Below are 23,066 nucleotides of genomic sequence, written 5' to 3' on the forward strand. Positions count from 1 at the left end.
CTCTACATTTGCACATTTGGAGTTACCTGCTCAGGTATACTTTGTGATAATCAAATCAGAGTGAAACAGTTTAATTTTATGGGGTGTGGGAACAAATATTATTTACTATTATAACATGTCATCTGTGGAGAATTCTCTTAAGATTTGCTATGGCAATATCAATGTTGTTGGTTGGCTCCCCACACTTGTCTTTTAAAAGGTCTAGAAGATTAGGAGCAGAGTAAGCCCAGTATTGCAAGGACTTTACTGAATGAAATTCAGCAGCTAAGCAAGTGAGTAAAATTGGGCCTGATGCAAAGTCTGTTTTGAAAACCGATCGGGTATTTCACTACTATAATGTGAAAACAATACATCTGTAAGCCAAGCAAATGTTAGTCTGGCTCTGAAGTAATTTTTCCATACAGATTGAAGCCAGGCGCATTTGCTTAACGTTTTCACTGCTCTGCTAGCTTTTGATTGTTTTGAGATTGGAAGCTATGAGTATTCCCTTATGATCCCTTTATGGTTTTAATGCCAAGTTTGCGGAATACTTTGTGTAAAAAGTGCTGTCATGCTTGCTTACATTCTCATTTCATGTTGAAGAGGGGGTGGGGGAAGTCAGGCTAGGTTCATAGAACTGAAAAGCACTCAAAAGGTAATCCCACCAGAACCCCTGCAGTGGTAGTACTGTGTTGATTGAAATAATCTTGGATAGATGTTCATACAGTCATCTCAAGCGCTGATATTTATGTGCCGAAAGCTGTTCATTTTGCTCTCCAAATTATGTGGTATTTCTTGCTGTACATGGTTAGCATTAATATCTGCTGCTTTAAATTAATAATGCTTCCTTGTGTGAAACGTGCATTAGAATACACACACTATTTGCTTGACTAAGGATCATTCTTTGTAATGTCACTGCTAAGGGATACTACCTCAAGCCAAATTACATTACATACCCAAGTTCCCTTCATAAACAAAGGAGTGCTCAGAGTAGGTGACAGGATTTGGATGGTGCTCTAATGTGGGGGGAAGAGAGTAACAGGGCAAACAGCAGTTTGGGTTGTGTGTGATTTTTAAGTTGGGAAATTGAACTGTCTTGGGGCTTATAGTTAACCCGTGCTCCCTGCACCATAACTGCTATCCAAATCTCTCACATAAATGTCTGTGCCCACCCATACATGGGAAGCTGCATTTTGAAGGAAAGAAACCTTGTAGTTTGGCCCTAAGGGTCCACAGATCCTAAAGCGGCTTTTTAAAAAAAGCTAACAATTTTTTTCTCCCACTTTATGCACAAGTAAAAAACAAAAGATACCTTGTTCAATTGGAAAACTGAATATTTCCTCATTGTGCGCTATGACACTTCAGTGCAGTTAATCATGGGTTCTGAAGTGCACATTGCATTCTCCTTGCTGAAAAAGGATTCAAATATTTCAATTTAATATTTGGTTATAGAGAGCCATGTGTTCATATTTTAAATATACAGCTGTAGTCCAACCTGAAAAGTGGCCGTGTGGCATAAGAGCCACCTTGGATGTCAAAAACATAAAGGTAACCCTGCCCGTATGGGCCAGTCGTGTCCGACTCTAGGGTTGTGCGCCCATCTCACTTAAGAGGCCGGGGGCCAGCGCTGTCCGGAGACACTTCCGGGTCACGTGGCCAGCATGACGAAGCTGCTCTGGCGAGCCGGCACCAGCACAGCGCACGGAAACGCCGTTTACCTTCCCGCTAGAAAGCGGTACCTATTTATCTACTTGCACTTTAGGGGTGCTTTCGAACTGCTAGGTGGGCAGGAGCTGGGACCAAAAGACGGGAGCTCACCCCGCCGCGGGGATTTGAACCGCCGACCATGCGACCGGCAAGCCCTAGGTGCTGAGGTTTTACCCACAGCGCCACCCGCATCCCCCCAAAAACATAATTACATATAAATCCCTCACGTGTGTGTGTGTGTGTGTGTGTGTAATTTAAAGTGCAAAAGGGGCATGTAGACATGGGGTATGGAATTCCTCCCCTCAAGCACAACTTGTCTCTCTGCATTTTGTCCCCGGATGCCATTTTTCTCTCACTCTGTCTCCAGTGTGGGAAATTGGTCTGGCTAGGAGAAAAATGGCTAAGGGGGAGAGGCTGTGTGAAAGCAAGTGGCAGTCATGTGGAGAGTTCTGTTAGTCTCACCTTTGGGCACATAAAATCAGAGAGCCCCCTCCCCATCTTCTACATAACTCTGGCAGACCCGTGTTGGCACGTATAGACTGGTCTGTGATATGCTATGCAGTGAAGCGTTTTCTGTGTGTGTCTGGTAATCTTTCTGTCAGCTTTTCTAGTACTGTATACTGAACACAAGCTGAATGACCCTGTTGTTCCCTCTAAGTGAATTACTCCTTGATACTGAAGGGCCAGTGAAGGTATTGGGCAGTGATTCCATTTTGCTTCATGCTTGATGACAAAAGCATGAGTCAGTTACTACACTTAATATTTGAGGCGAATATTGACTGTTCTTGTTCATGTGCAAAAAATTGAGCCAGGGGAGGGGGAGAATGAGGTAATACTTATAGCACCAGTGACCAAGCAGTGCCCACCAGAAATTGCTGTATTTCAACTCCCATCATCCCTCGCTATTGGCCATGATGGTTGGGAGTTGAAGTCTAAGAAGATCTTGACTGTCAGTTGATGTATTGAAACTTCCCTTTCCATTGTAAATAGGAAAGGCATGCAGTGTACTGCAATCACACTTCATGCATTCCCATTTTGAATAACTCTTCTCTTGTTAATTAGATCAGTCTTTTCCTTCTAAAGTGCAAGGTTATGCACACATAAGAAATCCTTGCTTCGGTTTGAACTAGGTTGTCCCTTCTACTGCTCTGTTTACATGCTTTTTGGATGTTTGTGGTACCTGTCCTATGAAGGATAGCATACCATCAATGTGCATGATGTACAAGAAGACCAGTTCCTGAATACCTTATAAACCTATTTGGCACTGAGTTGAACGTTGTATCAGAGCCCTCCAAGAGGCAGAAGCAAATCTTGCTCTTGCATTTGAGAGTTGTACTCCTGTTACTTTTTATGAGGGGCGCAGAAGGGGCACACCCAGTGGGGTGGAGCCACAACACAGCTGTGTTGCTGTGCTTACCAGGAGTGAGTCAGTGCATTGTGGGTGCTTTTGGGCAGGGGTTCCATGGTACTTGATGACATGGGAATACTTGGAACTGCTTGTGGTAGATTCACCTTTTGCTTCATGGTTTCTGTTGGGGGACATAATCCTTGAGTATTGAAATTCTGATCAGATTCTGATTCTCATTTGTAAATCTATGTGTTGTTACACGCTTTCACTGGATGTTTTTGAGGGGTTGCTGTTCTATGCAGCTCATGTAAAAGTCTTAGAGAACATCAGTTACTGTTTATCTCTGGGTGGGGAGGTAGCATAAGGAGGCCCATTGGCAGTCATGGATTTAGTAAGCAAGGAATTGAAGCTTCTGATGCCATGGTAACTTCAATGTAAAATATAATCCCATGCTTCTTCGTAATTAGCTCAGTGAAAAGTTTTCAGGGTCTCTTTAGAGCTGTCATTCTCATTCTTGTAATTTAGTCAGAAAACTAATGTAGAACCTTTGGATGCATGCATGTGAGAAATTGGGGGAGGGATGGGGAAAAGTATCTTTTGGGAATTTTTAAAAGCATTTGTTTTTATGTTGCTTTGATCCAGCTTACAGGTGGCAGTCACGGTCAATCCCTGAAGATATACGGCCAGAAATATGGATTGCACGGGAATTACAGCGCATTGGAGATGAATTTAATGCTTCCTACAGTCCGAGAAGGGTAACTTAATTTTTTAATCTCTTTGCTGCAGCCCTGTATGCCCAAACAGGGGTATTCTTAGTTTTGGCAGGAGAAAGCACACACAACAAAGGTGTTGGTTCCTTATTCATAAAGGTGTCAAACTGCACCAAATGTGCCGAATTTGCAGAAAGCTGCATCCTGCTTCACCCACTCATCTACTTATAAACTGCTCGCTTTTTTTTCTTCCTGTAGCACATCAACTTTATTTGTATTAATTCAGGTCAAATATATCCCACATTCAAGGAGCTTGAGGTGAGTTCGTGGGCCCCTTTGTGTGTGTTTGCAGCAGAGTGTTGATAGTGGCCAAGTCCCTGGTTGGTGGGTGCTGGCAGTCTTTCTGGGGACACTGGGGGTGCGTCATTCTCCTGCAGCCTTTGTATTTTCTGCTTGTGGGTTTTCCTGCACTGAGCTGAGCATTCACTGGGTGGTGCAGTCATTCTGCTGGGGTAGCAGCACCATTTCTTCTTCTCTCCCCCAGTGTAACATACGTATAAGATTGCCCTGCCCAGGCCCTATTACTCAACTTGATGTACTTGCATGTTTACGTATTGTGACTAGGAGTAAAAAAATTGCACCATAATGTAGAAATTCCTTATCAGTGGCATTCAGAGGGATGTTTACTGAAAGCCAGAACTGTGTGTGCACATACTGGTGTTCTTTCCAGTTTTCATTCAGTACCAATTGAAAGAATCTCATAAAGCTACCTTTTAAGAAGACCCCTAACTTTAAAAAAAGCAAACTATGGTTGGTTTTACTGAAAAGCAGTTGCGGGAGCTTGCAAATTTTATCAGAGCAACTGGGATTGGGTAGGGTGAAGAGACGTCTTTGTGGGGCTTTATGTCAGTCAAAATTGCCCTTTGCTGCTTTTCTCCCCTATTAAAGTATGGCAACTGTTTCTGTGTTTCGCATACATACTTTAGTTTGACCTGGAGGGCTTTGTCAGGAGTGTGGCTCACAGCAAAACATAACAAGGGCGGGGAATGTATTACCATTTTCCTCTGTTGTAAAGTTTGGGATATTCTGGTGTACCTTATAAGTATCTGTGCAAGGAGGAGGGAATGAAACTGTTCAGTCAGCTCAGTGACAGGTTAACTTCGATAATCAATAGCTTTGATATCAGAAACTCTGTAAGTTCAGTGGTACAGGCTGTGTGTCTTAGTATAACAGCCTTCCCCTAACCTTGTGCCCTCTACTTCTATTACAGGCATAGGCAAACTTGGCCCTCCAGATGTTTTTGGCCGACAACTCCCATGATCCCTAGCTAACAGGACCAATGGTCAGGGATGGTGGGATTTGTAGCCCCAAAACATCTGGAGGGCAGAGCTTGCCAGTGCCTGTTCTATTAGCTCCAGCCAGAATGGCTGATGGGAGTTGTAGTTCAAAACATCTGGAGGGCACCAGGTGGAAGAAGGCTACAGTAGAAAAACAAAACAGTCAAAATGTTTGCAGTAGCGCTGTATTGAATACAGCTCTACACTTTAAAATCACAAACGAATTCAAAGTTGGGGAAGGGTATATATTTACTGTCTGAAGGAATAGTAGGTGGAGCTTAAGAACTGATTTATTTCTTTTCTTCCCAATACTTTTGTCCATATGGTGGTTGAACTTTTGTGGTCTACGGTGCACTTTTATAATTTTGTGAGCAGTGTGCCAGAGGAAGTCTTCACTTTAAAAATAAAGGATGCATATATGTTGCTAGCCCTGCTCCATCAGCTTATTACTGGAAAATTAAGCAGGTAAAGTGTTTTCCTGGTATGGAGAGGAGATGGTGGGAGAAGCTTGAACTGCCAAGTCTCAATGTGCTTGGCAAGGCCAAGTGGAAAAGTTGGCAACCCTTTGGTAGTTTTTGGTAAAGGTATGCTTGGTTTTTAGTCAAAACTTGGAGGAGACACCACATGTGTTTGATCCACGTCCACCAATGCCTTGCATCTACCTACCTGTTGGCTGCTAGTGCTTTTGGTGAGTGGTAGTGTCTCCAAATGTGTAGATTCCCTGCTACTGTAATGCAGCTGCCTAATGATCACAATTCTGTGGGATTTATTTAATATGGGGTTGCCATACATTCAGAATTTCCCGGACATATCTGGAATACTGCAGCTGCAAGCAGTGTCTGGGTGCAAATTGGTGAAATGTCTGGATGTCTGGCAGCACTGACATTTTTGCCGATTTCCCTGAGAAATATGGCAATCCTATTTAATACATTTATTTACTGTGCTTCATTTGGCTGTTCACAGAATATGGGCTACAAGACAGCATTCTGCTTGCTTTTAACTATTGAGAGCCAGATACTTCATAACTGTCCTCTGTGCTTTGTTACTGGAAGCAGAAGGACGACACTGTAACTTTGCAGACAGGGAAGGACTTTAACACAGTGCTTCTCTTCTGGGCATGTACAGACATGTCTATCCCTGCAGTAGTCTGATTCTTCTTACTTTATCAGTAGTGAAGAGATTACAATTAGTTTTATTTCAGCAAAAGGAACCATTTGTTCAGTAACGTATAAAACTTTGGGATCTATTTTTCCTCTTCTTTTTCTGTATGTAATGAACTGCTAATTCCCCAGTGTGCAGTGCAGTGACCTCCTTTCCATTACCATTGCACTTCTTGTGTCTTGTTCTGCCTGTCTCATGAATGGTGCAGTTCTTTTGCCTTTAGGCAGTGTTGGCAGACCTAATAACCTGACTTGGAAGTGCACATGTTATTACCACAAACTGATCTGTGGCATCAATAGTGACACATCTCTCTCTTTCTGACTCTCCCTCAGGGGATATGGAAGATTCACAGTCTAGCATTCAGTTAAAGATTCCTGTGCTTGCCAACTGAAGTGACTGCATGGTGTGGGTGGCAGGATGGGGGGGGGGATGTTCCGGATCAATAACTGGTTAAAGATCAGGAAACAGAATAGGAAATAAATGGACAGTTGTCACAGAGGAGGGCTGTAAGAAGAGGGTTCCTCCAGGGATCTGTGTTGGAGCCTGTGCTTTTTGACTAGTTGATTTATTATCTGGAGTTAGGGGTGGAAAGTCAGGGTGCCTTTATGACATCGCATTATTCAGGATTTTGACCAAACTGCGGGAGGCAGTGGAAGGCAGGAGTGCCTGGCGTGCTCTGGCCCATGGGGTCACAAAGAGTCGGACACGACTAAACAACAACAACAAGGAGCTCTATAAGGAACTTGCAAAACTAGGGGAATGGGCATAAAAATGGCAAATGCTGTTCAGTATAAGCAAGTTATGTACAATGGAGCAAAAAAAATAAGAATTCCTAAAGTCACAAATATGCTCAGGGAATCTGAACTGGCAGTGACTGATGGGGAACCTTGTGGTCGTGGCAAAGATTTTGATTCAGCATGCAGCAGCTGTGAAAATGTGAATTTCATGTTAAAGACTGTTAGGAAACGGGTTGAAAGTAAAACTACCAATATCATGTATTATGCAAATCTATGGTACAACCACAATTTGAAATGCTGTGAACAATTCTGATGGCCACACCTCAAAAATGATAATGCAGAACTGGAAAAAGGTTCAGGAATGGCAGTCAAAATGATCACGGCGTGAAGCTATGAGGAAGATGACAATGTCTGCAGCTTTTTAGTATTAAAAAAAGGCGAGTGCAGGTCTCATAATAGTCAAACCTGGAGTCTACCAGTGAAACCGAATGTTAGGAGAATGAGGGCAGACACAAAAGGATGTTATTCTTCACACAGTGCATGATTAAACTATGGAATTCAATACTACAATATTATATAGCCACCAGTATGGATGGTTTTGGGGACGCGGGTGGCGCTGTGGGTTAAACCACAGAGCCTAGGACTTGCCGATCAGAAGGTCGGCGGTTCGAATCCCCGCGACGGGGTGAGCTCCCGTTGCTTGGTCCCTGCTCCTGCCAACCTAGCAGTTTGAAAGCACCTCAAAGTGCAAGTAGATAAATAGGTACCGCTCCGGCGGGAAGGTAAATGGCGTTTCCATGCTCTGCTCTGGTTCGCCAGAAGCGGCTTAGTCATGCTGGCCACATGACCCGGAAGCTGTACGCCCGCTCCCTCGGCCAATAAAGCGAGATGAGCGCCACAACCCCAGAGTTGTCCACGATTGGACCTAGTGGTCAGGGGTCCCTTTACCTTTACGGATGGTTTTAAAAGGGGCTTGGACAAATTCATGGAGGACAAGGCTATCAATGGTTTATGACTAGTTCCAGTGTCTGAGGCACTATTCCTCTGAAATCCCGGTTGCTGGGGAACATCTGCATCTGGGCTTCTCATGGGCATCTGGTTGGCCAGTGTGGAAAAGATGCTGGACAAGAATGGGCCTTTGGTTTGATCCAGCAAGGCTCTTTCTTGCAAGGAAATATGGATGAGATGAGATACCTAATCCTCCACCCCAAAAAAACTATTGGGGCTTGGTTGTGGGATGGGGAAGCTGCCAGGGGACAAGGAAAGAAGGGTTAAACTGCCAGCTGCCACTTTCCCCCTCCAGATGCCCCTGTGTTATTTGCATCACTGGTTAAACCAATTTGAGTGATTTTCCAGGCTGCAATTTTCAGCTTAAGAAATATTTCCTCAATAGTGTTTTGCTTCCCGTTAGCTATTTGTTTTGGCTAAACTTCTCCGGCTGTTTAGTATGTTTTATATTTAGCTCCTTCCCGTTTTTCACGCCTTTATTTTGGACTATGTAGCTTTTTTGTTCAGCTGGCAAAGCTTCACACACCTGATTTGTCACACATCAAAATAACGTGCAGAAGGAGTGTTCCGTAATGAACTGTTGTGATGAGTCATTTGGTTTACATATGAATTGGGTTTTAGACAGCTTTTTGGTTTCCTCATTCATATCTGGAAGCTTGAGTAGAATGTGCTGCTAAATGTTACTACTGATAACAATAGTAAACTCACAGGAGACTTCAGAAAGAACGAGTGGCTGTCAAGGTCTGTTTTTGTTTCCTATGCACCTGCTTCCCTGGATTGAACTTGCAGATTGTTTTGATTTGGATATTTCTTCATTCCACTGTTGTGCCAGTCCAGACACTTGTATGCAGAGGTGATTAAGGCCCAGAAGTTAACTCATGGGAGGCTGCTTACTTGGGAGCATTGCAGCTAATCCAGTCGGGTTCTAAGTGCATGCTTCTGAGAACATCTTTAAAGTTCCTCAGTGACCATGGCAAATTCAGCATAGTCTGTATGAGCTGAGACTAGCAGCACATGGGGACATGGCAGGAGTTAACCTAATTGTAAAGTCTGAAAACATATAGTCTTGCAGTAACCTTGCACCAGCGTTTTGGAAAAGTACAAATGATTGGGGTTTATTGGAGACTACTTTGTTGCTTAGCAGTTCTTTTGATTTTCTTTTTGTGGCAGCCATCTTACTCGACTCTCTTATTCCTTTCCTAGTTGCCTATGTATGCTCACTTAAGGTTAAGCTACTTTCAAGGTTTCCTTTAAGTTCTGGTCTGTGACAGTTTACCCTCCCTCCCTCTTTTACCTGCCTGGAACCTGAAGGATAGTTTCACTCTTCTCTCCCTCCCAGAGCCCCAGCTTTTCTGCTTAGTTCAGTTTGTACTTATTCTCAGTTTGTACCAAATATAAATGGCAGCCTCATTTTCTATTTCCAAAGTGAAGCTCAATTTTCTAGCATTCTCTATAGCAGAATGTATAACTGCTACTGACCCTGCAGTTGTATGTATTTTTACTTGGAAATAAATTGCACTGTCTTCAATGGGACTTACTCCATCAGCTAGAATTGCAAACATCCACTGATTTTGACTTTACACAGATGTGGTGTTGTTGTTTTGTTGTTGTTTTTTTGCACTTGAGTGGCTGTATTTCTGTCTTGTGTCAAGCACAAGACAGACTGGAAATATGGTCCACCTGTGTCCTTCTGTCTCCTTCCCCTTAGACTTCCAGCTTGTAGGGTTGGTCTTTGAGATAGTGTTGGAATCATAGGGGCTGGCTTCTCGGTTCTTTCAGGAAGCTTTGGGTCTTTTATTTATGCCATTTCTATCCCTCCTGTGTTTTATGGAATTCAAGAAGACACACTTGGAGTTCTCAGGCAGGATTTGACCAGTTCTTTTGCAGGGTTGCTGAATTACATGCTTCAACCCATTCGAAATCGCTTGTGAGCTGAAGGAAAGAAGACTAAAGGAGTGCAGAAAATGTATTAATCCAAAATAATTCAGGATCTCTTGTGCCAGTCTTCTGAATCTTTGACCTTTGTGAATCTATTAGTTGTCTTGTCTTCCCAGCCATTCCCCTAAAGAAGCAGTGAGTTGGGATTTTGACCCAGTTCAGACGTTTATACAGGTGGTGACGGTATTCACATGTTGGAGAAGCTAGAATGTCCTCTCTTCTTTGCCATGCATATACCGTAAACGTATGCCACAGGCACTCCATATGAATGTCATGAATGTCTGGTTTGCATGAATCTTCCCTGTTGTTTTTGGGAGGGGGCAGAGATCTCATGTATTAGATGTCTCTGCAGAGCACTTATGTCATGATATATGCCATCAGGCGCAGGAGGGCATACTCACTCTTGCATCTTGTAGGGACTTTCAGCACCCCTGTATCAGAAAAGGTGTTGCAGTTTTCTGTGTACCTTTTAAAAATAGTACTTGTATCAGCTTTTGGTGGCATCACTGTTTTGTGGCTTCCCACATGCTGAATGGGTAATCATATCCTTTTCAATCTTTCTGCTGCCTTAGATTACTCCACTTAGGGTTGCCTGGAAAGGGTTGCCATCTCTGTCCCGCAAGCACACACACAGCAACTTAAAATAATGCCTTTATGGTTTTGAAAATAAACTTATGAAAGGCTAATTATGGAACAATCCCATACATTTGAGATAAAAATCACAAGCTGTTGTTAGAGTGCCTCTACAGGAATTGCAGACACGAAACTGATTTCCTCCCATCTTGTTATGCAGAAGTGGAGGGGAAGTGCCTTGGTCTTATCGCAGTCCCATTATGTCAGGTGCATCGGGGCAAGGGCTTGGTCAGGCAAACTCGGCAGCAGCAGCTGCTGTCTTGTTCAGCCTTTGGAAATGTTAGCAGCATTCTTTATGCAGCTAAACTTTTGCTTAGCTTGAAAACCCAAAGAAGTGTCTTGTGGCATAACAGTTGGCCTTAGGTGAGTCGTGGCTCCTTCTGGCTTTCCCCAAGTGCTCTTCTTTCATGCTTTTCCCCAGCTGAAAAATGGTGCTAGCCTCTGGATTTAACATATACGGAGTGGGTCTTAGAGCACTTTCGAGTTTTAACAGTGGTGTCTAATGAAGTGGGTTCTAGCACACAAAAACTTAAGCCACAACAAATCTTATAAGGCGCTGCAAGATTCTTCTGCGCGTATGTCAAAAAAAGGAATAGAAAGTAAAATTACTAGCATGATACACCATCTGGTTAGCTTCCTTGTTTCCTTCAGGCTGTGGCGCTTACCTAAAGTTGAGTGCAGTCAACATGTTAATATGTGACCCGCCATACTTTGCATTACGTGGCTGCATCTTTTCTAATATATCTGCTTGCATATTTTTATACCCCAGACTGAACCAACTAGTGTTTACACAGGTGGAGTCACTTGAGAATAATTTAGAGGTTCACTAGTTCATTAGCTCTGGCACATATTGCCTATAGCTTTATTTAGGCTCTTGGCACAAACGACGCCAAATCACTGGTTTCTCAGATAAATTATAGCTACCAGATTTCATCCTTTGGGAATCTCTTAACATTTTCGAGAGTCAACAATTTGGACAATGACACAATTATACTCTGAGAATACCATCCTGTTTTTGGCTTCCCCTTTTCTCCTTCTGTGTGTGCTACCAGATCTCATAAATTATATACCATTTTGTTTCTTGTAACAAACCTCACATAAAACTTAGCGACAGTGAATTAAGCAGGGTAGAACAAGATTAAATATAGCGACAGTTGCTCAAGTCCCAGCGCTGAGGGTGCTTAAGCCTTCCAAAAACAGATTTCTTTACTTCTAGTTATAAGCATGTAGAAAACTGACAGCCAGGTGGGCAAGTGTGGCTAGTTGCTGGGGTGGGAGTGGGGATTTGTGTAGCACGGTAGGTGAGCTTCTCATGTGTGTTCATCTCAGCAGGGCAGGGGCTGCATTGGGACAGAGGGTGGAATGCCAAAAGAGTCAGGTAAAAGGGAATAAACACGGGTCTGTACAAGTGTTTTTCTTTGCTAAGTGCTATCTCCTTGAAAGCTGGGGCGAGGAGCCTTTGGCCCTCCAAATGTTGAAGGATGTTGGGAGTCCCAATAAGAACTGGAGGACCACAGGTTTCCCCTTCCTGCTTTAAGGCATGTTGTGTGTCTTTGTGAGTGTATACTCACTCAGGACACATGGACAGCAGCTATCAGTGCCTGTAAATGGTGGTGGAAAATCTAAACTGCAAGGACAGGAGGCAAACCCCAGACACCCTGCTATCTAATGATGATTTTTTTTCATGCTTTGCTGAGTGTCCCCCAAGTAGATCCATTTCTCATTAACAGGATGCATTTCTCTTACACCCTACATGATTACGAAAGTCATTTGATCTCAAATGCATTTACATGGAAGGATGTTCCACTGGAATCGGTGGAATGCAAAAACGAAGCAGAGGCATTTTGATGCTGTTGTTTACACTTCTACCTTTTGTTGCAGCCAGAGGTGCTACTATCAGATGTTTATAAGTGGACACAGTGTTGCTCCGTTATGTGTGTGGCATAGATACTGTTTTGGTTAGAGATGGACAGCACCCTCCAATTTCTGCTTTGTAGCATGAGCAGACTTAGGGGTGTTGCCCCTAAGGCAGAGGGAGGAGAGGGGGAGGTACAGCCCTTCAACTTTGTTCCCTCCTTGAAGTCAGTTGCAGCACAATGCCAATCCCTATTTAGATAATAGATTCTCACTTTTTAATGTTAAAACAAGCAGTGTTTTATTATTAATACTCCTATTAGTAGCAGTATTTATAGAATACTCCCCCCCCCCCGAGTGGTCAGAACACTTTGCATATGGTGTCCTGGTAATCCTTGCGACAACTCTGTGTGAGAGGCCAGTGTAATATTGAGAGAGAGAGTGAGTGAGTGGCGGGTCGTCTGAGGCCACCTGCCTCCACTGAATTCATGGCTGGGCTGGAATGTGATCTTGGGGTTTATAGCTCAGGCTGTTCAAGAGCTTATGTACTGTAGTGACTGGTTCACACGATGTGTGTACAGTATATTGAACAAGGTGCTAACATGGGGTGCTTAAATTTAAAAGTGTAAGGACAGAACTGCTAAGGGGGAAAGGACACAGAGAAGGAGAGAGCAAGCATGTTTCCATGCTCACAGGTGAGAAAAAGCAGTAAGTTCTGCTCATGTATTTGCATTTAAAGAATTGCTTGTATCCCACTTCAGATAGTTTCCCAGAGCAGCAAACAGTAAAAAAACCCAAAAAACCATCTCAATTAAGGCAGACTATCTAAATAAAAGTAAATAAAGCAAAACGCAGTGTGTGTCAAAACATAAAACAAGTAAAAGCCAAATTCATGTCAAGACAGCATAAATCTTAATAAATCCGTAGCAATTAATACAAGAACAGGATTCCTCATCTTGGCCTTATTATCCCCATCTAATCAGCAGTGGCTAATTTTCACATAAATAACATTGTTAGGTCAATAAATATTAAACTTTTATGTCATGTAGGCTACTTGTGATCACATGCACATATGCTGTTATCTCCCTTTCAAACAACATGATAGTTCTTTTGATTACAATGCGCAAGTTGAAGTGTGGCCAAGTAGGTGATGCTAAACACCCCAAACTCAAATAAAAGCTAACTGGTTGTTTTATTATCTCACTGTGTACAGAACATCAATCTTAGCCACTTGAGCACCTGTCAGAACGACTTGCAGTGCCAACATATAACAGTGCCATCATGTCATGCTTGGCCCTGGCATAGCTTTTGCAGTTTCCTATCCTAACTGTGCTAGCATAGCAATTCCTGTGCTTGGCATATAAATTCGGTAATTATTACTGCCAGACAGGAAAGCTTCGTGAATTAAAAGAACCTCTCATTTCCTCTTGCAGGGTTTCTTGGATTACCAAGCAGTAAACCACCAGATCATAATTTTGCGCCTGTTGCATTACATCGTCCGCCTCATATGGAGAATGCAGTGACTAATGCGATAAGAAGCAGCTTGGGATTGTTTACTCATTTCCAGCGACAGCAACCTTGAACACAATGTCTTTGGTCTCTGGGTGCAGGTAACAGGCCTTTCTTGACCTCGGATACATCCAGCAAATGAAAAGGAGCAGAAGGACTCCATATCAGGCGGTTTGGACCTCTTTGTGGTTTCTTTTGAGGAAAGCAAGTTTTTTAAATGGATATTTGGAAATGGACCACCTTTTTAAGAAACAAGATTTCATCTGAAAGTAGAGCAAACTTTGTTTTGTTGAAAGTTCTTTAAAAAAAGAAAGAAATGAACCTTGCTTATATTGCAGCTTTCAAGAAAATCATTGAATCCTGTTCTCATTTGGAAACTTGTGGGTTGCTATTATACCTTGCAACAGAATTGTCTGAGCCAGCTCCTTTGTAAAGCTGTCTTAGTTTTTATATTACATACTTCCTGTTCAAAATCTTTCCAAGCAGTGAGAAGACATACTGGTAATTTCTGTGCTACCTAAAATTCACCTATCCTTGTACATTATTCACAGAAGAAGTTTGGGGTGGGGGGGTGGGGAGTACATCCATCTGCTGTTTAAGCACCATTTTTAATCTTCTGTTGGGTGAAGCAGTTGCATCTTGCAGCCCAGAAGGAGAACTCTTGAATTTGCTTTGGAAGTTGAAATTAAACTGTGAAAGTTTTAATGTTCCAAATAATGTCACCAGGTTGCCTTTTACAATTTTCTTCCTTTATAATTTGTATAGATAAGTGTGTATTCTATGACATATACTGAAGGTGGGCGGGAGGGGGGGAATGTAGCAATAAGTCATTGTATGTGGGTGAAAGCAGTTCCTATGCCTGTGCAATATTGCCCAAAGTTGTTAGCAACAGGGTCCTACTGCATAATTTCAGGCACTGTTTTGATCCTCACTTTGGTATATTTCTCTTTGTTTTTTTAAATCCAGTCTTTGCGTTTTGTTTTGTTTATTTTTTTTAAGCACTCTGGATTTTGTTAATTGCTGCCTTTGTTTTTAAATAATATGAGAGATGACCGAGCAACCATAATGTGGAATGTAAAAGGACTACTGACTCGCTGCCTGGGTTTGAGGTCAACAGCAGCACAGTATTCAGAGGGTGAAAACTCCCAACAAAAGATAGAGCAGGAACAAATTTTATTCCAGAAAAAAAAGACCTTTTAACAAGTGGCACCTATTCCACCTCCCTTTCCTAAGGTGCCTATAGGTAATTGGCTGCATTTATCTAATATGAGTTTGCTACTTTGTTTTGTGATGTTCCTTAATCAGGGCTACTTGTAATGTGATAAAAACAGAAAGCTGAATCAAGGGCAACCTGCTGCAAACAGCTGAATTGTGCAACATATTAAATTGTGCAGGTTGTTTCTGTAAGCCATAAAAGGGAGAGGTAAGGATTGATAATTCCCAAACTGTGTAGGGTGGGGGCACAGTGGTATGCCATAGCAAAGGACTGAAATGCGTCCGGAAAACTTAAGTCACTATGCTGGACTGGGGAGAGTCCTGCGCATCTTTAATTCCCTCCTCTGTCCCTTTTACCCAATTTATCTGTCAGTTTGGGGGAAGGACTTGCTAGATTCCTTGACTCGGGTATGCTATGGGCTGCCAGGTACAGGAGAATCCCAGAAAGTATAGGAAGCTGCTTTATACCACTGAGCCAACTAGCTCAGTATTGTCATTCTGACTGACAAGTGTGTAAGGAGTCCTTCTCATCCTTACCTGTAGATACTGGGGGTTGAACCTGGGATCTCCTGCACACAGTCTTTCCCTAGCTGACTCCTGACAGGCAGAAGAAGGGGAAATGTACAGTGGCAGTAAGACCCTCTTAACTGCGTCATTCTGTAGCTGCCGATTATTGTGGGAGCAGACTGAGAAAACAGGTGTATGGTAAAGCCCCCAATCTTAATCCTAGAAAACACTGTGTCCCATGTAATAAAGGTTTGGGAAATGCTGGGCAGAGCCCTGAAGACTCCCCGTGGTCCCTTGCATTCAGATATTACATCAGATTTTGGAAGGAGTCTTTCAGACTTAGATTTGCAGTTGAAAAGATTAATAAATTGCTTTTAAAAAGAGCTGAAATTCTCAGGATACTGAATTCTGTACCCTATACCAAATTGGTAAAGAACCACAGTATGCACACAATCCCAAACTTAAATAAAAATGTGCCATTAAAAAAAAAATCAAGTAAAATTCCACTATACCAGATGGCAGACAGTATTGGCACAGATCCCGACTTCCTTTTTTAAACAAAGAAACATTTTGCTTCTGTAATATCCTTCATCATGCTTCCTGATGCTATCCCTATATCTCAGAAGTAAGTTCCACGTGAGTTCAATGAGGCTTATTCCTACGTGCGTAGATTAAAGGATTGCAACCTGAATTGCTTCAGTTTTGGGACATTGTTCATTTCATTTTCCTCCTATAAAATCAAAGCGGTTTAACATGTGCTGTACCATGTTATGGTAAACTGGTTCATATGTGGATTTAGACTGAGTTTTTACTTTGCTTTGGGAGGCAACTGCAAAATGAGCTTCCTGGAACTGCATAGTTGCTTAAAGGCTCTGCTTGCAAGTGCCCCTTATTCCACATAATTTTATTTGGCCAGTGATCAGTTACATAAAATGGTGCAGATACTTTGCATAATACAATGGGTCAACTGATTCCTGCTTGTAACTTGCTTCCAAATGCTACGTCGCCAATTTCTGGTTTCACCAGTGCCACTGAAAATGTTGCAACCTCTTTTTTAAAAAACTTGCAGTCTTTTTTGGGCTATATCAAATCCATCCTAAGTGCTATTATGTGCTGGAGAGTTTTGTCAACTTCAGCTCCTATGCCAGTGCCTGCAGATGCATCCCCTGTCCCGAATGTTTCTGCAGTAGATTATAGGATAAATCCAGATGATCAAAATAAGCTTTGGGGTCCCAAGCTAGAGAGAGGCGCAAGCAACAATAAGCTCACACACATCACCTGGTGCATGTCTGTACAATAGATGGTTAGTAAGATTGATGTTGACAGTGCCAAACACCCCTATGAAAACAAGAGACGAGGAAAGGGTGTGCTAAGATTCTGTCCAAACTGACAGCCATGATCTGACTCTTGCCAGTTCACTGTTGGAAACACCCCTAAGTCTTGCATCCAGGGACAGAGTCCAAACCACTTCATCCTCTTGTGCTTTTGCTATTCCAGATCCAGCCAGGGAATCATGTGCAGAAGAAGTCTTGTCTCCTTATCTGTATAGCCCTTATTCGGTCAGGCTGTTCATTTGTAAGCTCCAACGGCGATAATGTGCTAACAAGGGCAAAGCCATGGTAGCTTTGTAGCAGCGTTAGTTTCTTAATTTTACTAGCTTTGGTGAACAATGTTGTGGGCTTTCTCCCCAATTTGTTTAACATCAAGCAGAAATTGCAACACCACTAATAGTAATTTTGCCTGTATAATTAATTGCATGGTACCCACATAAAGCTGGTTGACTGAAAAAGGCAAAGAAGCGGGTGTTAGTCTTAGACCATTCAAACTGATACTGTGTGATGGAGATTTTTCGTGGCATCCAAAAGACCAGGGAAACCAAGGAGTTCATTTCCAGGTTTAGCAATGTTGATAACACAGCTTTTAAACCGGCAGTTTGCCGGTAATCTTTCAGCATACGATGGGAAACCTGTGTTTTTCACTGGGAATAATTAGAAAGCTCTCTCTTGAGATCCAACTGACTCATATTAGTTGTCATCACTGACCCATCGCGATTCCTTCTAAAATCGTTTCTGCCACCATCATTAGTTCTCAAGAACTCACCAAAGTGTTTTCTGTTTAGTGCTTCTGCATTTGGAGCACTCTAGTTTTAATGCCTTTCTAACACAAAATCCTCCCTGCAGTCATGCTTTCAGTGGTTGGGATCCAGGGAGCTCCAGGCAAGCGCCGGAAGTGGGGGGATTCCCCTGTTCTTCATTGACATGGTTACAGAGAGTATTCTTTAGGAAACCGTAACCTATTAAGAGTGGCTTTTTGTGTGGAGGGAGGGAGCTAAGGGAATAAGGAGCTGCTTTGGGAAGGGGGGTCCTGAAAGTCGCAGTGCACTCTCTTCAGACCCCTATAACCTTCCCTCCCCCTTTTCTTATAAGGCTCGGCTGGCCCAGTGCCTTGAGATGTGTACACATTCATATGTGTTAACTGCTAGCATGGGAGTGCAATTAGCTTGCTGCCATGGCTTCAGGCAAACTTAATTGTAAGCCGAAGAAATGTAGTTTTTTTTTTAATTAAAAAAAATTCTGTGAATTATAACATAAATCAGTAAATGGCAAAATATTGGCACTGTGTGGCCCAAACCCAAGCTCTCTGTTTTTCCAAGAAATCTCTGCCGGACATTATATCTTAAAATGCTAAATCAAGCAAGGCCCGTTTTAGTTTGTCACAGTTCAGTGCAGGTTTTGTGCCTTGACATCCCCACAGTGTCCACATTAGACTTGTGGGTTTAAAAAAAAACTTTTTCTAGAAATCCCATTTATATATCTATAACTATATATAATCCTGCCAAAACATTTTATGAAGAATTTTCTTTGGTTGTGGAGAAACCATATTCAAATTTCTTCTTAGTGTCTCCATGCTTTCCCCCCCTTTTGAATGATTGTAAATATTTGAGTATTTATTAGATTAGTGCAGTCCTCATCTGAGCCAAATGTCGCCTCTGTGCAATGTTCCCTCTCTTCTTACTATGTCATGTAAGATTTTTTGTACAGCAGCTGAAGTAAAACGGATTGATTTCTCTAAACTTTTTTTTGTAGAATTGACTTTGTTAAATACTGTAGATTCCCCTTTTCTTTGTAATTAATGCACTCTACTGTTCCATAATGCTGTAACTTGTAGAAATGTTGTATATTTATTTTCTGCTTATTTAAGTTCTTGTAAAGTCTTCCCCCCCTTTGAATTGTACTTAGTGTATATGGAAATAGTGATTGATCAGTTTAGAGCACTGTCTACTAGTTTATTGCTATTTTAGATGTTGTTTAAACCCCTTGATTTTCTATACCGTGTCTCTTGCCCATCTTTCTCTGTCTTGTTAAAATAATTGAAATATGAAGTGAAGGCAGGGATCAGTTTGATTGGGAAGGGCTTTTACATGTTCAAGGGCCACATCCAGCACTGCATTTGTGGCTTTTAAAAGGAGTTAGTTCCAAATAACTTTCTGAGGACTGAAGGCAGATTACATATTGGTTTTGATAAAGCAACATGCAGTGCTCTGAACTGGTCAGTCTTTTAAAAATGTCCAGGGAGCTTCCTCAGGACACCTACTCACAGCATCCCCTCTCAAAAGTAGATTTTTGTTGCAAATTAATTAGGTGCCAGTTCACAATCTTGGTGCTTCCTGTTTCTTCCTACAATTGTGCTTACATTTAAGGGCCGTTAAGAACTTGTCCCTTAGCCTCAGTTTACGTAGCACAGGATATGACTTGTTACCTCATAAATAAGAAGTACCTGCAGTTTATTCAAGAACTACTAAATTTTTAGTGGAAGAGAGACATTTTGCACCCTGGTTTATAGACCACTAGTTACTGTATGACAACACCATAACATCAGGTACAAACATCAATGTAGCACTGATCTTGTACTGATTAATCACTAACATGTTTCTTAGAACCCAGCATTTTTATGTAGCATTTTTATTGCAGTTTCCCTGGCTTACTTGTGTTTTGCACTGATGAAATTTTGACAGGGTAATTGCCACTTTACTTGTGCAATACTGCTGTAAATAACCGCAGATCTTTTTTTAAGATACAATCTTTTATGTTCTTAATGAATTTTATATGAATAAAACTTTCAACTATTCATTGCGTATGTTTTTTATTTCAGTTTCTTTCCTAAGTTTGCTTGTTCTTGCACAGTTATAAATGAAACAAAGGCGATGAATTGGGCTTGGACGCAATATTATTTGTGCAGATCTCCCTTACATACACTTCCCTTAATGTGCATAATCAGAAGAATCCTTGTAATGGATTGTTCAAGTAATGGAGTTGTCTAATGCAACTAGCACTTAATTACAGAAACGAGGTACAGAACTAAGCAAAAGGAAAACCATTCAAAGGGCTGCTGAGAGACTGTTGGATATGGTAAAAATGCTGATCAGGGAGGGAGACCAGCTGACAGTGTGGTACTTCTTGCTACACTTGTGGAAAGCTTCAGGGGGTCTAGATGTGCTAATGGTGGTCTTCCAGCAGAGGTGGTAGTGGGTTGGAGGAGTGTCACAAGGTAGCCTTAGATCTGCAGAATTCAGTGCGCTTCATTCTGCCATTCCCACAGTTCAGGTCTAAAAGGACATGAGCCCCTGGGGCCGCCATGGCTAAAAAGAAGAAAAAGCTGCCTCTGTGCACCCTGCCCTGCTGCAGCAAACAAGCAAGGTTTTGGATGTTGCAGTAAAACTACCTTGGAATATCTGCCCTGCCAATAGGATTGCTCTGTAAAATGGGATATGGTCAAGGATTATAAGATGAATAGGGTGGAGAGATTTTTCTTCCTTTTATAACATGGTAGAGAAACTGCAGCTCTTATGCCAACTTGATTCCCCAGACCTCCCTATTTGGCCAATCCAACCACTCCCCCCCCCCAAATGCATCCACCTCCTGTCAGGTGTGGCAGTATTTCCCCCCCCCCCCCAATTGATCCCTGTGGGTCAACTTAGACGAGTGGGATGACCTGCCTGTCACTCACCTGGTGGCATTATACTGTCAGCTGATTGGCAGGTGATTGGTCCTGTCTACTTGTCAAAGCTGGCTGACCAAATGGGGGGTATTAAATATCTAGCCCACCGGGCCCCAGAGGTTCCCTACCCTGCTTTATAATATGATGCTGCCTTGCTTGATTAGCAGTGGGCTCAGGACAAAACTTAAGGAAATCTTATTCCATGCAGTGCATAATTAAGAAGTAACTCGCTAACACAAGATATGACAGTTACTAGCTTGGATGGCATTAGGAAGAAGCATTAAGACAAATTCTTGGAGGATACAGCCCTGCACATGCTTCCTTGCAAGTAAGCACCAATGATTCGTATCCCAAAAGTAGACCACATTTCTGTAAATGGATTAGTAGCAACTTATTACCTCCTCTGCATAAGAACTGAAGGCCTATTGGGTGCAGAATAATCCAGCTCACTTGAGTCCAAAGATGAGGAAATCAGCTGCCAGCTGGAAGTCTTTCAGAATGCTGCTGCGGCCTGTAAGAGACATGGAATAGGTTTGCTACGCAATGGCCACAGCCAGGTCTACAGAGTCCAAAATCCTCTCTTTTTCCTCCCTGCTGTGCCTAAACTGAGCAAACTGATGGTGTTGTCAAGGCTGGGTACATGGAACTGGACTGTTGCACGTGACTTACAATGAATGCTTCTGACTTGCATAGACAATTAGTGATGCCAAGCAAGCGAGCTCCTTGATTGGCTTCAACTCCTGACTGTTTACATGTTTGAGGGCTTAATTAGCAAAGCACAAATGAGTAGAGCAGCCTCTGGATAATGAGAGGCCCTCAAGCAACATCAGTTTCATCTGGAAATTAGTGTTGATGTAAACACAAGGTTTTCTATCGCTCTCCATACCCAGAGGTGAGTGGAATTGTCCCTATAAGCTACATAGAAACATCCTGAAACAATGACCCAAGAGTTGTCGGCTGTGGTCACCAGCCGTGACTCAACAACCTTAAAAAGGTAAAGGTAAAGGGACCCCTGACCATTAGGTCCAGTCGTGGCCAACTCTGGGGTTGCGGCACTCGCTTTATTGGCCGAGGGAGCTGGCATACAGCTTCTGGGTCATGTGGCCAGCATGACTAAGCCGCTTCTGGCAAACCAGAGCAGCGCACAGAAACGCCGTTTACCTTCCCGCCGGAGCGGTACCTATTTATCTACTTGCACTTTGACGTGCTTTCGAACTGCTAGGTTGGCAGGAGCAGGGACCGAGCAACGGGAGCTCACCCTGTTGCGGGAATTCGAACCGCCAACCTTCTGATCGACAAGTCCTAGGCTCTGTGGTTTAACCCACAGCGCCACCTGTGTCCAACCACCTTAGCCTCCGGTAAAAACAACTTTTCAGCTTGGGCTCAAATTTTGCTTCTGGTGGTAACGAATACCAACCCCTGAAAGAGCTTCACTAAGTGCTTTCTTTCTGCCTTATTAATACAGCCCAGCTTGCCCTTCACTCAATGCTGGCTACACCATACAAAGCTAACACAGAGTTCTCGTCCTGTGACTTGTAATGTGATGGGACACATATTAACTTGACCCTTCTCCTGCCTGTTGAATTTCCCCCCACAGCCTCTCCCTGCTGGCCTGTTTGCTCCTGATGTTTCTCTTGGGCAGCTCTGAGGGCTTATCCACACTTAACCTTTTGCTCCATGATTTCTAGGCACAGGTCCACACTTTCCCAGTCCGTGTCCAACTGCATTCTTTTGCCTTGCCACTTTCTCCAGGAAAATCCAAACTTCATCACAGAATCACAGCAAACCTCAATTCGGGTTGTCTGCAGCAATTCAGCAGTAAACTGGATTTTCACAGGAAAAGTGGAGGGGTTTAAAAAAAGCAAAAAAAGCCCTCAGACACAGATCTGGAAAGACCGGAACTGTACCTAGAGATATGGAGCAGAGGTGGATGAACCCTGAGTTTGGGGGGAAACTGGTGGAGTGGAAGGAATTATGCTGAATGTCCTAGCTGCACTATCAGAGGTAATACGCCTCTGAATGCCAGGTGCTGGGATCTGCAAGTGGAAGGTTTGTTGTTGCACTTGGGTCTCATTTGTGGGCTTCCCATAGGCATCCGGCTGGCCAGTGTGAGAACAGGATGTTGGACTTAGGAGGTGGGAGGTTGGATATTTGAGCACAACTCCAGCCCTGCACAAACCCCCTCATTGCCATCCATTGTGAAGCAAGCAAAATGTAGCTCTGCTCATAAAAGCGTGAAGACATGTCCCAGCCTTCTGTATCCATGCAAGGTCCCCCAGAGTGTGCTCTTACTCAAACTTAGCATAGCGAGTGAGTCGTGTGTGTGGTTTTTAGTCTAGGAAGCACCATTCCATTCCTAGACAGAGTGTGAGCCGCTTCCAGAAGACCCTGCTTAGTCACAAAGGACTCAGCGACCTGTTTGCGG

The 23,066-nt window shown here is 42.8% G+C and overlaps 1 protein-coding gene and 1 long non-coding RNA gene across 7 annotated transcripts in view; one reads left to right on the forward strand and one right to left on the reverse strand.

Annotated features, from left to right (window-relative positions):
- The window catches only part of BCL2L11 (BCL2 like 11), a 94,681-nt gene extending 74,910 nt beyond the window's left edge, over window positions 1-19,771 (forward strand). For 4 of the 6 annotated variants that reach the window (XM_028724931.2, XM_077925491.1, XM_028724935.2 and 1 more), the window contains 2 exons: window positions 3,677-3,789; window positions 13,846-19,771. In XM_028724931.2, the coding sequence (XP_028580764.1) occupies window positions 3,677-3,789; window positions 13,846-13,935 (203 nt within the window). In that variant the 3' untranslated portion in view covers window positions 13,936-19,771. The remainder of the gene's footprint in view (window positions 1-3,676; window positions 3,790-13,845) is intronic. The other 2 variants (XM_077925492.1, XM_077925493.1) reach the window with 1 other exon arrangement.
- Window positions 19,772-20,629: 858 nt separating this feature from the next.
- Window positions 20,630-23,066, reverse strand: part of LOC114594802 (uncharacterized) — a 188,578-nt gene continuing 186,141 nt past the window's right edge. Inside the window, exon 4 of the long non-coding RNA XR_013392120.1 lies at window positions 20,630-21,152. This is a non-coding gene — a long non-coding RNA (uncharacterized LOC114594802). The remainder of the gene's footprint in view (window positions 21,153-23,066) is intronic.

The sequence above is a fragment of the Podarcis muralis genome, chromosome 3 (genome assembly GCF_964188315.1).
Source record: "Podarcis muralis chromosome 3, rPodMur119.hap1.1, whole genome shotgun sequence".
NCBI lineage: Eukaryota > Metazoa > Chordata > Lepidosauria > Squamata > Lacertidae > Podarcis > Podarcis muralis.